Source organism: Anneissia japonica, unplaced genomic scaffold, assembly GCF_011630105.1.
Source record: "Anneissia japonica isolate Jap-2015-1 unplaced genomic scaffold, ASM1163010v1 scaffold288073_len612986_cov165, whole genome shotgun sequence".
Classification (NCBI taxonomy): domain Eukaryota; kingdom Metazoa; phylum Echinodermata; class Crinoidea; order Comatulida; family Comatulidae; genus Anneissia; species Anneissia japonica.
Window position 1 is genome coordinate 134587 of NW_022731366.1, and position 20292 is coordinate 154878.

General features: G+C 35.1%; 2 protein-coding genes across 4 annotated transcripts; one reads left to right on the forward strand and one right to left on the reverse strand.

Moving 5' to 3' along the window:
- Positions 1-99: 99 nt before the first annotated feature.
- LOC117115357 (ragulator complex protein LAMTOR2-like) lies at positions 100-4306 on the forward strand. The gene is made up of 4 exons (XM_033259113.1): positions 100-237; positions 1052-1214; positions 2343-2432; positions 2570-4306. Exons 1-4 carry the CDS (start codon positions 167-169, stop codon positions 2627-2629), a joined length of 384 nt encoding a protein of 127 aa, XP_033115004.1. The 5' UTR covers positions 100-166; the 3' UTR covers positions 2630-4306.
- A 1029-nt stretch (positions 4307-5335) lies between these two features.
- LOC117115356 (ATP-dependent RNA helicase dbp2-like) lies at positions 5336-17300 on the reverse strand. Of its 3 annotated transcripts, XM_033259112.1 has the most exons (14): positions 17109-17300; positions 16565-16605; positions 16407-16534; positions 15357-15453; positions 12426-12559; positions 12264-12329; positions 11667-11808; positions 11263-11423; positions 10795-10967; positions 10442-10552; positions 10008-10069; positions 9568-9627; positions 7815-8048; positions 5336-6995 (listed from the first exon to the last, which is right to left on the reverse strand). In XM_033259112.1, exons 1-14 carry the CDS (start codon positions 17180-17182, stop codon positions 6367-6369), a joined length of 2112 nt encoding a protein of 703 aa, XP_033115003.1. In that variant the 5' UTR covers positions 17183-17300; the 3' UTR covers positions 5336-6366. The 3 variants fall into 3 exon arrangements, with proteins under 3 accessions (XP_033115003.1, XP_033115001.1, XP_033115002.1); XM_033259110.1 differs by having other exon boundaries at positions 16407-16605; XM_033259111.1 differs by lacking the exon at positions 15357-15453 and adding an exon at positions 15493-15586 and having other exon boundaries at positions 16407-16605.
- Positions 17301-20292: the final 2992 nt, after the last annotated feature.

A 20292-nucleotide genomic window follows, 5' to 3' on the forward strand; every position in this document is an offset into this window, starting at 1 on the left:
TATAATTGAGAAATATCGTGCTGGACCGTATATTTACAGTTTCTTACAGCATACTTCCAAAACATAACATCATGTGATACGGTAGTTCACTTTTCGGAAGCCGACAGTTTAGTTGGACAGTAAACTGAGTTTTTTATTCCGTTTGTACCAATTAATAGGAATTTCGATGATGCTAAAACCGAAAGCTCTTACTCAAGTATTAAGCCAAGCTAATACTGGAGGCGTTAAAAGTACACTGTTAGTATTATCAACAGTTTGAACGACTAAGCCTAGGTTCCTTTCCTATGCTATCTTTCAGTTGGGCATGTCGATGAGCCTGGCTACCGAAACTTCCTAGGCAAAGGTCCCTGGTTAGGCCTAGTTTGGATTAATACTGGTTGCACTCATGTTTGTAGTGTGCTGTGACCTTCCATGTTCCCGTAATGTGGTGTAGTATAGGGATGTTACAATACAGTATGAATTAGATTTATATAAATCTTAGTTCTTGATGTGATAATTTTAAGCAAATAATAATGATACAATTATTATTATTATTATTATTATTTTAAACAAATAATAATTTAATAATAGTATTACGTAGCAACTTTCAGGGGTTGTCAACTATATTAATTAGCTGTAGGCCTATTATTTTTATTAAAATAGTGTAATGTAATGTAATTTTCCCCCCGCAAGTAGTACCACTACTCCCCAATGACTGGGCCGGATGCCCCAGACAGCTGGGCCTACTTCCTACTGGGCCCCCGCTTCATACTGTAAAGTTTTTTAATTGCGCAGGATATCTAAAAAATCAGCCCAAATTTGCGTGAAAAAATCGCTAGGAAAATAGGTGCACGGAATCGTAATTGCTGCATAATTGCATTGGTTATATAAACATTTGGTCAAAGTCTAATTTTCGGCAAAATCTGTGTGGAAATCAATTATTTACCGAAATGAGGGATTTCTAGGCCAAATTTTTGCGTGGAAGATATATTCCCCGCGCATGCCTTACTATACAGTCTGGCACAAACCCTGCTACTGTAAATTGATCTGTTCTTGTATTATTTGTTATCAGGCTACTTAATCTTGAAGGCAACTTGTTAGCATTTTCCGGATATGGAGATAAAGATGCCCGTGTGACAGCAGCCATTGCCAGTAACATCTGGTCTGCGTACGAGAAGAACGGACGGATGGCATTCAATGAGGATAATCTGGAGCTAGTGCTGATGGATTGTGAGGTAAAAGGCAAGGTTTTGACCTAATCTTAATATATAAACATTCATGCAGTAATTACGATTCTGCACAGCTATTTAGCTAGCAATTTTCTGAGCAAATTTGAGCTGGTTTTTGAGGCATCATCATGTCTTTTACCATATTGAGTTAAAAGACATCCAGTTTAATGATGAATGTCATTGTACAAAACACATAAATGAATAAGTTATGTTATGTTTTTATGTTTTATTTTATTATCTTATATTTTAATTAAAGATAAATAACTGAACTCATAATTAGGGAGTTACCTATTGAAATCAGTCAACTTTAATTATGAGAAATATTCTTTCTTTTGCTTGTGTAGTGTTTAAAATCTAAATATTTTTGTGGTGGCTCTCTATTTACCTTACCTTGATTTACATTGACCTTTAGACTGGAAACCTGTTGAGGTTTGTGAGTCCCTCTACTGGATAATGTACTTTGGTAAGGTTCGCACTTTAGGGCAAATAGAAAAATATATTAGATTATCACTCACGCCTGCGTCAAAAATTCGGGAAATGTTGATGCGGGAATAAAAAAAAAATTGTTTTTGCCGCATCAATTATTTCAACAGCATAAAAATAACAATGCAATTTTGCGACTTCAAATACATTTTCTTAAAAAAACTATAAAATTAAACCATTTTTTATACAATATTTACTATTACAGACCAAATATAAACTGTCCCTCCCTCATCCGTAGAAACAAAAGCGAAATAATCTATTGTTCCGATTAAAACAAAAAACAAAAAAAAACGCCCTCCCTCATCAATTTTTTTTTAAAAAGAGTGATAATCTAATAATTTTTTCTATGTGCCCTTAGGCTGTGGTTTTGCCGGTGCGTTTCAAGGTGGCTCTTAAACTTATTTAAAGAAGTGGCATTAACAATGTAATATGGCAGACTATTCCAGCTTTTGACTGTAGCTATTGAGAAAAACTTCTGTTGTTGCTTAGTTCTGCAATGTCATTTTTGATTGAAGGATGCCTGATTGATTTAAATATAGATTGGACATCCAATACTAAGATTTAGAAAACTTTTGTGCCATATTCTCCCATAAAATTATCATTATTAATAATGTACTTTTATATTACTTTTATATTAACTTTGGTTCACAGGAAGGTAGAGTGGCAATCAGTAAAGTTGCAAATCTGCTTCTTTGCATGTATTCTGGTCCAGATGTTGGTTTTGGCATGTTAAAAGCAAAGGTAAGAATTGAGGTCATCCAGTTAACTACATAAGTGATGGGATGAGGTATATAGAAAATTAAGAAATTGTAAAATCAAAATCTGTAAAACTGTAGTACAATTAACCAATTTGTTAAAATCTTTTTTTTTTTTTACAGATCAAAGCCCTAGTAGAATATCTTGAGGAGCCTTTAACACAAGTGGCTGCAACGTCATAGTGGTCACATTTGCCATCAGCCACCCCATAAACTGTTTATTCATCTCAAGTGAAATGGTGTGTTCTGGAAAGTATTGGTCGGAACCGTAAAGTTGTTGTGCTCTTGTACATACTACTATATTACGTTTTATGCGATAATATGTGATTTTCCCATATAGCTGTGATGTGACATCATCATTCCCATATATGGGCATATCATATATTTATTACATATAATAATTGAAAGAGCATTAGAAGTTTACTATTGTGCTAACAAGCAGAATGTAGATACACAGTATAAGATGTGGATGCCAAGTATACAATCAAATAGCTCCAAAGTCGTGCAACAGTAGGCAGAATAAAAATATTGACTGCGTCAGTATTATTGTGCACATACAGTTCGCCCTCTAATTTGAGACAAACTTTGGGACCTGAAAATTTGGTTGGTCTCCGATTAGAGGGTTAGTTTTGTGTTACAGTAAAAGGTTGAAGATTGTTATTTGGGTTTTTTGGATAAGTGGTCTCAAATTAGAGGGGTCTCGGATTTAGAGGGGTCTCAAATTTGAGGGTGCAGTGCAATTAAACCTTCCCCTGTCCTGATAATCTTAGCAATCTAGTAGATATTTGACTGCCATTGCATTAAAAGATTCCACATCACATCTCTTGTTTGTTCCTAATGACTATACATTGGAGTACAGAAAAGACTAATATCATATTATGTGTCTTGTTTCATCAAAGCAAAGATAAAATCTGGTGTACCAAAAGACTTCATGTTTGGAAATTTAACATTTAAATGCACATTTTTATATATTTTGTTTGTGCATAAATGAAGTTATTAAAGAGTATTGTTGTTTCTATTTTTAAGACAGAATATATTAGGTTTGCAATGCAGTATTTTTTTTTTATAAACCTGTAGTCTGCTATGAATTAAATATTGAAAATAATTTGAAAAAAAATAATAACTGTACTGATGACAATAAAACAAAAATGACTAGTGTCCACTGACACAGATGCAGAGTGACTCAATGATGCACTGATGGGTTAACAGTTGAATAATTGATGTTTTCACAGAAGCCTCTTGGATGCAAGGTAATGAATTCTTAGCTCTGAATTAGGAAACTCTACTCACAACTAAGAGTTGAGATGATGGCATATTAGTGTAGTATGCCTGTAGACAGTATCACAGTAATGCACAATACAATAATTAATGTGTAAAATTGAACAGACTGTATTTTCTTATGATTTTTTTTCTAAACTTTAATATTAATTTTTTAAGTTCTATATAGCAATTGTATTGCTTTTTTAATATCTTTGAATTAGTTTTTGCAAGTCTTATTTGTCCAATGGCAATTAATGTACAGTATATCAAAAGCTGTTTTTTGTGTTTTAACAGCATACCTAAATGCTTAAGTAAGCGCAGAGGTGCTTATAACATTTTTGGAGGCTTCAGCGCGGCACTTACTCGAGAGCAGCGCTTGTAATAAAAATTATGTATTATGTACACATTGGATTTAAAACAGTTTCTCAATGTGCTTCATTACGCATGGTAACACAATCTCTCGATTAAGCGCCGGGACACTTATTCAAGCATTTACAAGTGGAATACAGACTAGCTGTAAGCATACATTTGTATTAAAGTTATATAGACAAGTAATTTGGTGTATTAATTATGTGAAATAAAATTTTGTCGAAAAGTCAATACTGTACCGTTTCTTCCCGACTGTTTTGCCTTTGCTATTTATTTTTATTTCAATGCATGGCATTGTCATATCAATTCTTTACAATGCTTTTTGCACCTATGTGATTTTGTTTTCTCCCCTCCTATTTAGATGCCAAAACCATTACAGTGCTTGGGAGTAATGACCCTGCTGACCACTGTTTTTTACAGTGGTTTTAAGTTGCAAGAAAACAGTGCAATGGTTTTGCTTCCCTGCGCACTAGTCTGTTTTTGTGGCTTTTCTTTGGAATTACTGTCCATTTTATCAATCTCCTGCATAATGAATGGTGCTTAGAAACCTTGTTTATTTGCACCTTTTAAGTCGACTTATTGTATGTGTTGAAAGAAAACAAAAGAACATGTATATACAGTAAGTCTTTATTTCAGACCACACACACAAACAAGCAACCACAAAACCTTTAAGTGCACTTGACAAATCAGATATCTACCATGTTCTTAACTGGCAAGACAGCCAAAATTTTACAGAAAATCAATTAGTGATGCAGGAAAATAAAAATCATTATGGGTAAGAAACCTATGGTCGAGAATGATTATGGGTGTTCGTGTTCCCCTATCTAGAAAATATTTTTCTCTTTTAATTCTTTATCTAAATGATTTCACATGGTCTACAATCATTTAATAATTCATTGCTAGACTTTCCAATTAATGCAAACAAGCCTGACAGTGTCAAGTGTGTTGAGCTTCCCCTGCAGACATCTTGTGAAACATCCAGAACATTTACAATACAGTTCTGCATACCACCAGTCATTTTCAAATAGATATGCGAGTATAGTTACACTGTAACACTGATATGCATTGAAATTTCAAAATTTAGTGGCGAAGCAGGGGGCACAGCGTGCCCCCCCCCCCTTTGTTCCCTTATTGGATCCATGCCTGTGTACTGTAATGTAAATTTGCATTCACGCTATAACTGAATTAAACACACCTCATCCTGTACACTGCTTACCCACCTTCCGCATTAGACTTGTAATCAATGACTAACAACATGTCTACATTCAAAGGTAATTTTAATGTCACTACTTACAATTAACGTTTTGGTAAAAAGAAATGGTAAAGGAAAAATACAATACTTTTTAAAATGTCTTAACTAAACACAGGAAAAAGCAGAAAGCTGTCTGAGGTCAAACAGTTCTGACATAAATATTCATAATTTCAAGTCTACAAGATTCCCTTGTGTTAAATAAATAAAAAATTCAAACTAAGAATTGGTTACATGTATAACATTACAACCAATTATGGTCATATACACTTTAAATTATGCTCTTGATTCCAAGAGATATTTTGTTTACTGCATGACAACAATGACCATATTAAAATATTTCAAAACACAGTATTAAAAGTTTAAATCTGTTTCAAACATTCTAATCTTTTTTACTTAAATTAGAATGTGTTCTTGATTTAAATTTTGGTCTTTCATGGCAACTTTAAATGGCAGCTACAGTAATATATTTTCCCCATTTTTTTAATTTATATAATTTTTTCTCTTTTTTGGATTTGGAGTAAAGTGGACCATAATATAAATCCTTGAAGCATTCTTAATGTTTTTTTTCTACTCCAGTCATAACAATTGTTTCTATTAAAATTTGTATCAATATTTTTTTTTTTATTAAATTTGGGTAAAGCACACCAAACAATTTATCAATATTTAAAAAATAAACTTGAGTAAAGCTCAGAAAATTATACCATTCATTGTTAACCCTTCCATCCTTCCTTTAGATTTGGTCAATCGTTAACATAGCCCAACTTTGTTTATACAATAAATGCCTCATTACATATACAATAGTTTTACTGAGCTGCCGACTATAATCCCCGAAAAGCGCATACAATGAAGAAATGTCAATGACATTGCCTTCCACTATCTTACTGTCTACACACATCTACACATATGATTTACAATAACCAAGCAGAAGTACAACATCTGTGTTTGAAATGTATGTTGTAAAGATAGTGTATGTTTTTGATGATCAATGAAGATGATGGATGTTGACTGATGATGAAGATGATAATCGTTGTGAAAGTGCCTATTGTGCAGGGGCTGCAGCAACTGCTTGTTGCTGGTACTGCTGCCAATATTGATAGTAATACTGGTAGTATTGCTGCACAGCAGCTGGATCCATGCTTGCCATCTGTGATGGGTCTGTACCTTGAGCAGCCATCTGCGACATCATCTGCTGCTGCTGCTGCTGCTGCTGATGCTGCTGTGCCGTTGGACCAGTTGGAGGTGCAGCTGCTGGGGGAGGTCTGCTAGCTGATGGTGGAGGACCACTTCTGCTTGGGGGTTGAGGTGGTGGTCCACTCCTCTGAACAGGCTTTTGAGGTGGAGGGCCACCTTTACTCATACCATTACTTTGAGGAGGACGAGAGTCCTGCCTTCCCATACCATTGGAAACATGTCCACCTGGAGGGGGTCTAGAGCCATAACCATTTCGGTTACCAGCATCCCTGCCACCTGAATAACCATTTGACATACCACCTCTTGGTGGGCCACCACTCATGCCCCCACTTCTTGAAGGCCCATTGTCCATTCTGGATCCCATTCTATCCCCACCCATTGAATTCCTAAACCCGCCTCCTCTTCCTGTGTCTCGTCCACTATTAAAGCGTCCACCGCCACCACCATAACCACCAGTATTCCTATAACGACTGCGGCCTAAATAGTAATAGAAATTTTTAATTTTCAAAATGCTATTTTCACAATTTTTGTAAGTAGGTGAACATTCTAGTAAGATAATTTTAGATATTACATTTGGTGGGTACAAATATAAATGTAGTTTTAGACAAAAAGTTCAGGCATTTCAACAATGCTGATACAGTTAAGTCATTTACAAGAAAAAATTTAGTCAAAAAAATACATCTGTCTTCAATACAATAATACACAAAATAAGCAATCCTAAAAGGTAACAGCAAGTTAAAGGTACAATAACTTAATACTGTTAATATTCAATTGCATCACAGTAAACATCTCAATTATTTAACTTAAAAAATATGTATAGTACTGCAGTGGTAAGGCTCTATGCCAGGAGTGGGCATAAAAGCTCAAAGAGAATGTCTGATGTAATGCCAAGGGCTGCACGCAAGCTTAGGTCAAAGAACGTCTGATGTAATGCCAAGGGCTGCACGCAAGCTTAGGTCAAAGAACGTCTGATGTAATGCCAAGGGCTGCACGCAAGCTTAGGTCAAAGATTAGGTGCTTGGCTATGTGTTACCAAACATTGACAAGAGTGCACGGCTATAATTGAAATATACATCAGCTAAAAATAATCAACATTTCTTTTAATGTTTTTTATCGATATATTGGTATAAACATTTCTTGTATAACATTTTTAATCATTCTGGAGGATTTTTAAATGCAATTTTAAATGTTACAATATTTAAAATAGATAATTCTAATGACATAATTACCACAAAGAGTTTGTATTCAGAAGATGGTACTTACATGCCAAACTTAAAAGCTCAAAAACAAACATACCTTTGCCAAAACCTCTAGCACACTGTGCCAACTCCATGAGCTTTGGGTTCACTTGCTGCTTCGCCTCAGCCAGGACACCAATGAGATCGTTTGCTTGTTTAGCATTGGCCGCAGTGAAGAATGTGTAGGCAGTACCTGTGTGGTTACTACGTGCTGTTCGCCCAATTCGGTGAACATAGTCCTCAGAATTATTTGGGTAGTCATAGTTTATCACAAACTTGACATCTTTTACATCTGTGGTGGTTTTGGTCATCATGCAAAAGAGCAAAGATGCCACAATTGGAAATAAAGGGGAAGAGGGGGAAGAAAAGAGTAAGTTAGTAAAATTGCTAAATCAGATGTTAGCTGCTGGAAAATAAATATTGGTGGTTTCATTAAAAAAAAAAAACAAATATAAATATGAATTTTTAAAATGCAAGCAGATCCAGCCTGATGCATACTCCAATACGAGTGATGTTCGGCGCATAAATTATCTTTATGTATTATTACGACTGAAATATAGGCACAGGAGTATGCATCTCTCCTTGTCCAACCACGGTTCTACAGTCTACAACACCTGCAAACATTTACCATTTAAACGAGATCATAAGTTGAGACTGTGGTTGCGATAAGACAAAGAGTTCTGTACCGAGACAATTTCCCGGTTTGAAGATGACTGGAATTTTACGCTGTTGTGGAATACTTGCAGTTTTGTATTATTTGTATTCAACTTTTTAACTCTTCCTTCTTGGCAGATCCCCGACATGACATCCAACCACAGGTGCGGGAGAGAAGCTTCGTTTCTTCATTCCGTGTCCTTTACAACTTCTGGAGTATCTGGATCCATTCACTAGAGATGGCTATCAGTCTTGGTTTGCAGGTAAGTCAATGTTTACAACAGAATGGAAGACTATTCGATACCAAGCAGCTGACAAAAACCAACCTCCAAAATTAAAGAGTGAATGCTCCTACTTAAGACAGAAGTATTCTGCTGGTGATATCCGTTACAATTATGGGTCTAATTCAGGGTGAATTTATAAATGGATGAACAGTGTATCTTATAACTAGGCATAAGAAGACCATCAGAGGCAAATGGCTGCTTCCAACGGCAACTAACCATGCAGGCTAAATAAAGTGAATTCTACTTTTTGGGCATGTCCTAGCATACAGTCAATTAGGCAAAGTTTTCAAGCAGCGTGTATAATTTACTGACTTTGAATCATGTGTCAGAGGTCAATAAATGTTCTGCATCCGTTTACCCTTATGGTCACTAGGGGTGAACCCCAATTCAAGTCTCTCCCGCTTTTAGTCGACGAAGTGTCATGCACGGGTCCTGCCGACAGCCTCATCTATTGAAAAAGAGACTAAAAACAAAGAAGAGTGAATACTTGCAATTAAACCAACAAAACATACACAATGAAATGAAGTGATTTATAATCCCACTTACAGTACGTAATACAAAATAAAGACAAACACTTCATTGGCTTTCATACAATTAAAGCAATAACCGTTAAGAAAAAAAATTAGTGCACCTGGAACAAGCATTACCAAATAGGGCAGTTTAGTTAAGAAGTCTGGGCATCGAAACAGCACTCTCAATGTCAAAGGTTAAATTTCTACAACAGTTTAAACTTCCTTTGTCCGACTTACTTTAAACTTTCTATACAATATCTTCACACAAGGCATTCACATCCAACTCACAACTGATACAACACCACATCATTTTCATCATCGCTTAGTGTTAAGTACAACACATTCGTATTTAATTACAAACCTAATCCACGAGATGCCACGTCAGTAGCTGCCAGAATTGGTGAGCTGCCAGAGCGGAATTCTGAAAGAATAATGTAATGACTTCTAAGTGTGTTACTTCCAAGGAGCAAACACTAGCATGAATCTTAAGACAAGTTTAATATTCTACTAGGCATCCACACAAGAGATTGATTGGCCTGTAGAATATATAATTGAACTTCATCAAGAACATCAAAAAACAACATAAAAATCAATAACATCAAATATACAGTATCAAAAATATCAAAAAGAACTTCTAAAAAATAACCTGAAAAAAAAATCTTATAAACATTTTCTTTTAACATTCTTTTAACCTTATTTGAAATTGGTGAATTTGTTCTCCGAAATATTTTGGATCCAGATCGTTAAGATACACAGTACATATGACTCTGAGGCGATTTTGAAGTCACTTTAAAAACTAACCTTTCAAAACCCAGTCACGTTCTGGCTGAGACTTGTCTCCATGGAGACACATCGCTGGCCACCTAAAAAAAATTACATAGAACTTGAGCATTAGCATGTTTACATGAATTATATTTTAACATAGCATTGATTCTTCATAAATTAAAATAATACTGTCTTGGCAGAAACATTATCAGCAAAAACCTCAAAAAATCAATTAAAATTTTTAATAGCTCATTTAAAAGGATCAAGTAAGTTTCTAACATTCAGCCAGAAACAGATTGAAAAGATTGATTTACAGACATATGAAATCTCTTTCAATGTACAAATTAAGCAATTCAAATACAGAATTGAATATATTTTTTAACCTCATGACAGACAATACATCTTATTAAAATATGTAACACCTAACATTGATAATTTAAGAATATTTTTGCAGTAAAAAGACTAATTACCCATCTCTTCTCATTCTTCTGACAAGCTCATCTGTTTTCCGTTTAGTTTCTACAAATATAAGTGTTTTGTTCTCCTTTTCCTGCATAATTTCTTCAAGAAGCTTGATTAACCTGCAATTAAAAAGTGATTCACTGATAAATTAAAACATTTATATTTTAATTACTGATTTTACCATATCATCCGGTTAGAATGTTCTCTTTTAGCTTGATTAAATTAGTCTTAAGCAATATGTAACTGGAAGGAAAAGGCATTATAATACTTCACAACACTGAGCATTCTAAATGTTGACATTTGATCACCTTTTAAAATACAGAAAACTTTAAGTCTCTTGAAAATGGTATTGTCAACTTACTTCATGTCTTTCTCAGATTCATCACATACATCTACTATCTGCAAAATATTGTGATTAGCTGAGAGACTCAGTGAGCCAATGTTCACCTGAGAATAGTCCTTCAAGAACTCTTCAGCAAGCTGGCGTACCTCTTTTGGCCATGTTGCACTCCACATCAGCATTTGACGGTCAGGCTACCGGCAAAAACAAAAATTTACTATTAAAAAACATCAAATAAATAAAACGTTTTTATTTAATCTGTTGATTACTATCAGATTGTGTAGATAATATTACTTCCTGGTTTATCATAATTCAATCATACAATGTGTAGTATGGGAGATTCTTCACAAACATCAATAATATTTAAGATTTATTCTATTGTATTTTATTATTTGTTAATATTATTTTTATATGTTAAATTTGGTATGAATTTCATCTATGGACTATTTAAAATAATTTGAATTTATAAAACACTCATGATTCTCTTACCCTGATCTGTTCAATGATTTTTCTAATCTGAGGTTCAAAGCCCATGTCTAACATCCTATCAGCTTCATCTAGTACACAGTATGTGCATCTTCTTAGGTTGGTTTTGCCTGCTTCCAAGAAGTCGATAAGACGACCAGGTGTGGCTATACAAATTTCAACTCCTATTGCAAAGGAACAAAAGGTTAATTTAATGAGCAAGCTTTTCATGATAGAAATTCTTCCACAATATAAACCTCATGAAATTTAGTTTATGTGAAGCATCATGTATATTTATTTGCCTTATTAAATAGGATTGTTACTTAATGATTATGTTAATACTAGACCCATGTGTCCAAATGATGAAATTTTAAAATATGGAATTCTGTAGTTTGTAAAAAGCATAATGTGACAAATAGCAACCTTACCTCTTTCTAGATCACGTATCTGAGGGCCTTTCGGGGCTCCGCCATAGACACACGTACTCTTGATCCTGGAGGAGGAGCCAAATTGTGCTGAAACTTGCTGTACTTGCTGGGCTAGCTCACGAGTTGGTGCCAATACCAAACACTGAAGAGAAGAAAATAGAGTAAGTACATTAGTCGTGCCTCAGCAATCATTATCATTATTATGAATAAAGTATCAAAACAATTGTTTGTTTTAAACTCAATGCCCACATTTTCTCTAACAAAAACAATTGTTGAAATAAACTGGTATATTCATGTAACATTCAACACATTCTAAAACATGGCTGTTACACTGAAATTTGTTATAAAATTTACTACTTACTAAAAACAATTGCAAAACATTTAAATAAATTTTCCCAAAAGAATTTAAAAAATATAAATGTGCAAAATAAACATCTTTATATAGAAATTAAGAATTAGACAAAAACTACTTAGTTACTATAAGGTAAACTAGGGCAACTCTCATAGCATCATAAAAATCATCTTTTATTCAAAAAAAAAGTATTCAGCTTTTGTCTGAATACAAGATTATCAATTATCAAATAACTATAAACTTACTATAGGACCATCTCCTCTCTCTAAAAATGGTTGGTTGTTGATATGCACAATAGCAGGAAGAATGTACTGCAAAAATAGAAAAACAATGTTGAACATATATGAATAGTTGTTGCCAAGTTTAAGGCAATCCATGACTTTTCAGTCAGATCGTAGGTTACTTACTGAAAGTGTCTTTCCAGAGCCTGTCATAGCAATGCCTACCATATCCTGTCCACTGAGTGCTATTGGCCAACCTTGAGACTGAATTGCTGTTGGCTGTTTGAACCCCTGTTTCATAATGCAATCCATTACATAATCTACAATGACATAAATCATACAGAGTATTTATTAGCATGTTATGTGTTTGTTACTTCCCACAGTGAACCAGTACAGTACATGTAAATGCTACATTTGAATTTAGCAATAAACAAGGACAAGGGGCGAACTGCTATAAGCTGTCTATAGACGGTCTTAAGGCATAGCCAGATGTAATCATAACAAAAACACAGGTTTGTTAGCTAATTTTTCTGTTAACTGAATTTTCTTTTGTCAACTCAGTGCACTATCCCAATACCGACCTCCCCCCCCCCCTCCGGACCAGTTACGATGTTCGGTGTTCCGGAAAGTTTGGTTTGTGGAACATCTATCGAATCCTTTCTGAACAAGGATGCTGTAGGCCAGCTAGGGCCTAGCCGCTAAAATAGGCATAGCAAAGCACTGTGGTAGGTTCTGTATGACTAGCCAACGAAAAGTCAAGCCGGGCATTCACTGCGTCATACGACGATCATATAATACATACAGCACCTGTTGTTTTGATGTACTCCACAGCAAATTTAGGTCAATTCCAATTGATTTTTAAGGATTACGGCCATAATGCACTTTATTAAAACAATGGAAGTCGCAACTTTCAGTTGGTCTAACATTAACGTTTACTGGTGTGCCATTTTAATCAACAGATACCGTAATCTCTATGACAACGCTACTGGGACTGAGCTAAGTAGTTGTTAATTCCTAGACAGCAATGATTGTTGCGTTATTACGTCCAGAAACCAACGTTCATTAACTGTTTGTTTGGCTTGAAGAATTTGATTTTTGTGTTCCTGACCGAGTAAAACGTCCAGAATTTCGTATTGGGGGAGAGATTCGGTTTACGAAATGCTTTTTATTATATAATTTAAAAAAATAGGAATGATTTTGAGACTTGAAACGTTCAGGTTAGCGCGAGATTTGGTTTTCTGGGCGATCAGTATTAAGAGTTTTCACTGTATTAAAAAAATGTTCGACCAGAATCTGTATTTATTTTAATTATATTCTCAAAGAATTTTATCTGGCTTCAACAATGATAATTTCATAGTTTAGAAATGAGCTTACAAGCTGGTGTCGCAAACGTTTATTACACAATTTCTAAAATATGTGCAATGCATTAGCATTCATTACTACAGTTGCTGTGGTAGTGACTGTTTTTTAATACTCCATGTAGTCATTGCAAAGTTCATTTTATAGCAGTAATCTTTACAGGAGACTTTCGCAAGACCGTCTATGTAATAAAGATGGCTATAACACAATGAAATAGCCATTTAAAACTGTTTTACAGCCATCCGCCCCTGAAATGCATACTCTTAAAGCCATGTTTCACCTGCACCAAAACAGATTTAAACAAATTATCCATGGTTATGTGTGGATAATCAAGTACTTCAGGTGCTACAAAAACATGGCCTAAAAGCTGTAAAGATTTTTTTAGAGCTGTAAAGATTTTTTAGAGCTGCAAAAATTAGGTATTCAACGGAACAGTGAAACACAACTCTTAAAAATGATTTAGAGCAAGAATGATAAATTAGCGCTTGGAAAAACATAAAAAGAATGTTTGCCATTATATTTTAACGGCAAATAGAAGTAAACAGATATGCACTATTTCAGTATGAATAGAGTCTAAAAAGTTAGAGAACTGATACAATTCTAGTGAGGCAATGAGTACTAACAACTTGTATCCATTTGTTCAAACCAAGTGTTAATCTGGTAGTAATAACTTGACCTCAAATAACCTTTGTATGCAGTATGATGGCCATGAATAAATATGGCAGTTATTGGCCTTATTCGACTGGTTTGTTTTGTTGACGATGATTTTTTGTTTGAATATTATCCTCATTTGGCTGTTTTTTCCCAAAATATACTTTGCCTACAATGGAAATTAACGTGTACCAGAATATGTTATCCATGCGACAAAAACAAACATGGCAATCGAGGCAGTATAGCAAAAACATCTGCGTTAATATAATTGAGATTTAATCATATACGCCCACATAAAGTCAAAAAAAAATTGTAGGCTGTGTTCAAAAAGTACACGAAGATATTTGTTTGTTCTTTTTTGTTAATGCAAGACTTTTTTTATAACTTGTTTAGCGAACCCGCTGACTGCAAATATTAACGATTTTAAACAAAAATAAAATTTATTTTTGGCCAATTAGCACACACGCCACCACAAAATGTGGAAATTTCTCTACAATTATAACATGCCCTCCGCTTCCTTGAAATCTTCAAAGATATATGTATATAATAATTATGTATGTAAAAAAAAATAAATAAATACGCGAAAAACAAGGAATGAAAAAAGTCTCGCCTAAGTATTTACCAGTTTACTATTTATCTGCTTATCTTTGTTAAGTATGATTTTACCAAGGCGTGGTTTAACAAAGAATGACCAGTCAAATACGGCCAATGTAAGTGTTTTGAAAAGCATGCAAATCAAGCGATAGTAGAGATTAGATGCTGAAAATTGATCTACTTTGCAAAACCTTAATTTAGTAGCAAGGAAAGTACTCTGGCTAATTTCAGAGATTACTTTCTCATAATTATAATTCAGAATTAAAGACCTGCAGATTTTATAATTTGATATTTGACCATGTCAAAATGTATAAATATACAATCCTCCAAAATTAAGATTTTGCAAAATAGGATTCAGTAAAAGCGCACAGTAGCATTTCCAAAAGAAACGCAAATTCCTGGGATTTTCCACTGTTCGTTATCCACACTATCAATCTCCGCCAATCGTGCACTGCTTTCACAGACACACCCATGACTTCAATGTAGTATACGTGGGCACGTCAGGACACCCACCAGGAAACGCGGCTTCTTGGAACCCTTGCACTGGCTTGGGCACGTCTCGTCCCTTGACAGTTATCTCGCCCGCACTGCGGTATCGTTGTACTTCAAGCTGAAATTGAAACAAGCAAAACATCAAGTAATAACCCACCAGGAAAAGATGCTTCATGGAATTCTGTTACAGGTTTACCAACACCTCCCGAGACTCTGATATCATGTGTTCTGCGATATTCATTTACTTCTTCCTGAGGTGGGGGAAAACAAAGCAAGTCAGAATGATACTCTAAAAATTGAAATCCTTTTGACCCCAGACTCACTTGGGAAAGGTTTCAGATGTGTTTCTGTTGTCAATTACAACAGAGTCCAGGACTTGCCCAGAACTGATACTTGTAGTTTATGGCCTACATGCTGATATTTATACACGACACTGACTTGAGAAAATATTTAAAATTAATTCTGCTAATTAAGTAAAATCAGTCAAAAAATGTATTTAAATTTGTGTCATTTGGTCTCACTTCTGCCTCTCTTGTAGAATGAGCTTTCATTTAGACATGCTTGATGCTTATGAACACTAGTAATGTTTGTCTGCAGCTGCAATTCAATTTAAGTGTTTGCATGAATGATTTATTATTGTGTTGAGTATGAATAGTACATCCTACAGTAGTTATTTAATTATTTATATCAACATTATCATTTTTCTTATTAATAATTCATTATAAGTTATAACTAAGATGTATTTGTAGCCAACATGTTGAGGATGTCGTGCTGCGAAAAAAAAGCATTAGACAAAACCAAAAAAGGTCTCATTTACTCCTTAATTCTTTTATGGACACCACAATTTTTTTTTTATTTTATGATTTTAATGAGTGATGGAAAACCCGAACTACAAAAAATTAAAATGAGCTAACATGAGTGTGTGTGTGTGCCTAAGTATGTGACTACAGGCGAATTTATGTTATGTGTAAGAAAAATGGGCCAAGCATCACATCATCAACATTATTCTTCAACATATTTTGGCTAATTGTATGATTCAACAAATACAACTGCTGAATGCGAGTGACCTACAGGAGATCTGCGTGATACATCTGGGTGCTCTCTGTAGAAATTCTTCTCAAAAGGAATTAAATCTTTCATTTCCCATCGGGGTCTCCTGAGTCTTGAACCAGGATCATTGAATTTATCCCGCATTCCACCACCACCTCCACCACCACCACCTCTTCCACCAAATCGTGGTCCACCACCAAAGCCACCGCGACCTCCATATCTGTCGATAAAACGATTCAAATATTTATTACGTATAAAAATAATTAAAAATTTAAGCTGAATACTCAAAAAGTAATGTTAATCTCCTTAATTAATAATACATAAGTCTAGGCCTGTATCTACTGCACAATATTCAAGTGTACTATGTAGGGCTACACAATGACTCAGCAGGCCTAGCCTAGGCCTAATACAATGAACAATGATGAAATACAGAAAAATTGAATGAATCGATTTCGTATCATGATCATCAACTTCAACAATCAATCAAGATGAAAATAGATGCGAATTGAGTATCAAAAGTAAATTGATACAAATATTGAGTATAATACAATAGAAAAACGGTTTATCATGACATTAATTTAAATCAGGACAAAGGAAAGAAATACTCGGTTTGGCAAAATGAAATATGAACCGGCTATATTTAGGCTATGGATAGTCAGTTTAACCACGCTTCTCGTACAATTTAGTGTAGGTAGGTAGGTAGGTAGGCTTGATTTAACTTACCCTCCACCGCCACCTCCTCGTCTGTCAGAGCGTCCAGAATCATGAAATCTGTCTCCTCTATCAAATCTTGACATTATTGATGTGTATTTTCAATTCAATTAACAGTAAAAAAAGTATATTACGTTTATATTTTCAGCAACAACACTTTTCCTTCTCACGCAGAGACACTTCGAGGAAAAAGAACGATCGTGACGCACTGTAACTGCGCACTTCCGCTAAATATAAATATTATTCCGCACTTTATGTAAGACACACTTTAGAAATACCTTCTAGAGGTTAAATATCTAGAGGTTAAATGGGTATGCTAGTACTATAACGTATTTTCTATAAATATATGCTTTATACTTAAAGTAAATACTGTATATATAAGAAAGATATAACATCAACACTGTTGAACTATTTAGCTTGTGGGGAATGAATAAAACAATTGAGGAAATTCTGCGGCACTAATATCGCCCTCAATTGTCTTTAAATTATCAACTTGTTCCCTGTTAAGGTCTGCACTAAGTATCGGGACCATTGTCGCCAAAAAATAAGATAAGATAAGAGGAGCTAGATGAGACACATTATTGTTTTATACACAAACAGTGGCGCACATACAAATAATTTGCCTTGAGGAAAAAACGTATTATTTGTCGTAGTGAATAAAAATATGGTGTCACTGAAGATAAGGATACTCACCCATTAATCAAGGTGATTTAATTGTTTTTGCAACTTGTTTATTGATGTACTTTTCTTATGTTAGACATCAATAAAAATAAAAATTAGATATAAAGTATACCCCTATTAGTATTTAACCAAAAGTATAAAATTGTCCCACTAATAGGGGTTACTGATCGTATTCATACAATGATGACGTAGATATTAGTATAATGTTTTATTAATTGACAAAACAATTACAGTAGAATTAAACCAATTTATAAAAATCATTTTTACAATGCAAATGGGCCTACTACAACATTTGTAATATAAAATTAACTTGAATGTTAATAAAACAATCATTGTTTCATAATTTGTTATAATTACTTAATTGCCAAATATCCGTAACATGCACAAGGAACGGTAGAATATCTTAGAAATCAGGGTGCAGGTTACAGTATTGGAATCCTAGTGGAGGATTTAGAGGACGCTGTCTGAGTTTGCCTTAAGGGGCGTACACCCCTCAATTTTCTGTTAAAAAAATTGTAAAGCTTATCAGAAAATGCCGTGCTAAATAGTAAAAATCAATCAAATACAAACTTAAATTAATGAAATAGCTACCGCCGGGTAGAGGTTTAAATGGGATTTACCTCTTTCACCCCTCTGAGGCCTGGAGCTCTTAAGACTCTCACTCAGTTTGCACATTAAGTACACACAAAAAATGGAAATACGATCCCATTGTATTTCTTTTTTTTTTCTTTTTTTTTTTCTATGCCTCATCGGGACATAGACACTACCGGTATGTTGTCGTCGAGCAGTAACCCACAGAGGAGTAGTTTAATCCGGTAGAGGTCACTGTGTGTAAATCCGGTGGAGGAGCATGATGGGTAATACCACGAGGTTGGGAGCGCCCTAGAAAACAAATAGGAATTTGGCCTCCACCCGCCGATAATTACAGCGGCGGATTCAAAGAGGACTCAGTCGGCCCGAGCCTACCCCCACTAAAGAGAGCAGCTTAGGCCAACTCAGACAGCGTCGGCCGACGCAGCCCGACGCGATTTGTTGTCGCGTCGGGTCTGTGTGAGTTGAACGCAGACGCGATGGTGTGCGTCGGGGGCAGTCGCGTAGTAGAATATTAAACGTGTTTGATATTTCTCACGACGGCTTAAGACTGTCCCCGACGATAAATCGGGTCGGGCTGCGTCGCCCGACGCTGTCTGAGTTGGCCTTTAGCTCTGTCGGCTAATCTGGTGGTGCCACTGTGTGTGCGCTGAACCGTGAAGATCTCTAGGTCCCCACGGTCAATTCCCATCGCTGCCTCTCCTTGTGTTTCAGCTAGAGGGCTGAAATACAAGTTACATAGCGCACCGTCTTTCGGATGAGACGTTTAAGCCATTGGTCCCGTGTGCATTATGGCCCATGTGCACGTTAAAGAACGCAATACACTCTTCGGAAAAGAGTAGGGGATTGTCTCCTGATGTACTGTCCAATCACCACCAGAAGGACCCCCTGGAAACAAGTCTTCTTTTAGACTTCCGTGGGCTATCCTTGGTATTTACACCGAATAAATCCAATCCAATCCAAATTTTTTCAAAATAAAAAAAAAAATAGAAAAAAAAATTGACTGCTTTTTTTTTTTGCGAAGTAAAGAGGGATGCTTTTTTTACTGGTGAACGTTGTAAATTTTGGGAATTACACCGGTACTATAAAGGCCACTGTAACATCAATTTGTTGATAGAGTATTAAATCACCTAAACTACTGTATAAACCAATCGTGTTTTAACTTTTTTTTTTTTTTTTTGTTTCTTTAATTCATGTTTTACCATCTTCTTTCCGAGATGGGCTTCATTTCGAGGCTACTTTTGCAAACTAAAGAGGGGGCTTCAATTCGAGATGGGTTAATTGGGCTTTTCGAGGTCGGTAGGCCCCTAACTGTACAAGTACCAGATTGTTGACTTGTTAGTTCTTTCTAGAGGGCAAATAAAAAGTAATTTGAAAGTTGTAGAAACATATATTTTATAGAAAAAATATAATTTTGAGCCAATATGTCGGGTTGTTATACAATTTTTTTTTAAATAGTGTTCCCTGAGGTTGAATAGGTGTTGATTTGAGCGAAAATGTTCCTGTCCCTATTTTGGCAGTAGCCTACCTGTCATTTTACACAAAAAAGTGGCCCCTTTTAATACAGGGAATATGGTTTTTTGTTCAGGATTGTCCGAAAGCATAGGTTAGTGAATTAGAAATTTGAAAATCTGAATATACAGAGAGTTTCAACAAGGTGTTTACTAATGTATTATTTATAGCCCTGATGTATGTGAAATTTGTATATCTAAGCCTATGTTAACAAAATTAAGTCATCTCTGACAGTCAGTCGATCCGAATCTTACTTGGTTATAGGCCTAGTTGATGTTCATCACATGTCAATCAAGAAATCGACAACGCGCACTATAAACTGGACAAAATAAATAGGAGCCAGCTTGTCCTTTAAAGCTCTCACACTGACCATCAAGTTTTCAGTCACAATGATAATACATGGCCTTCTCCC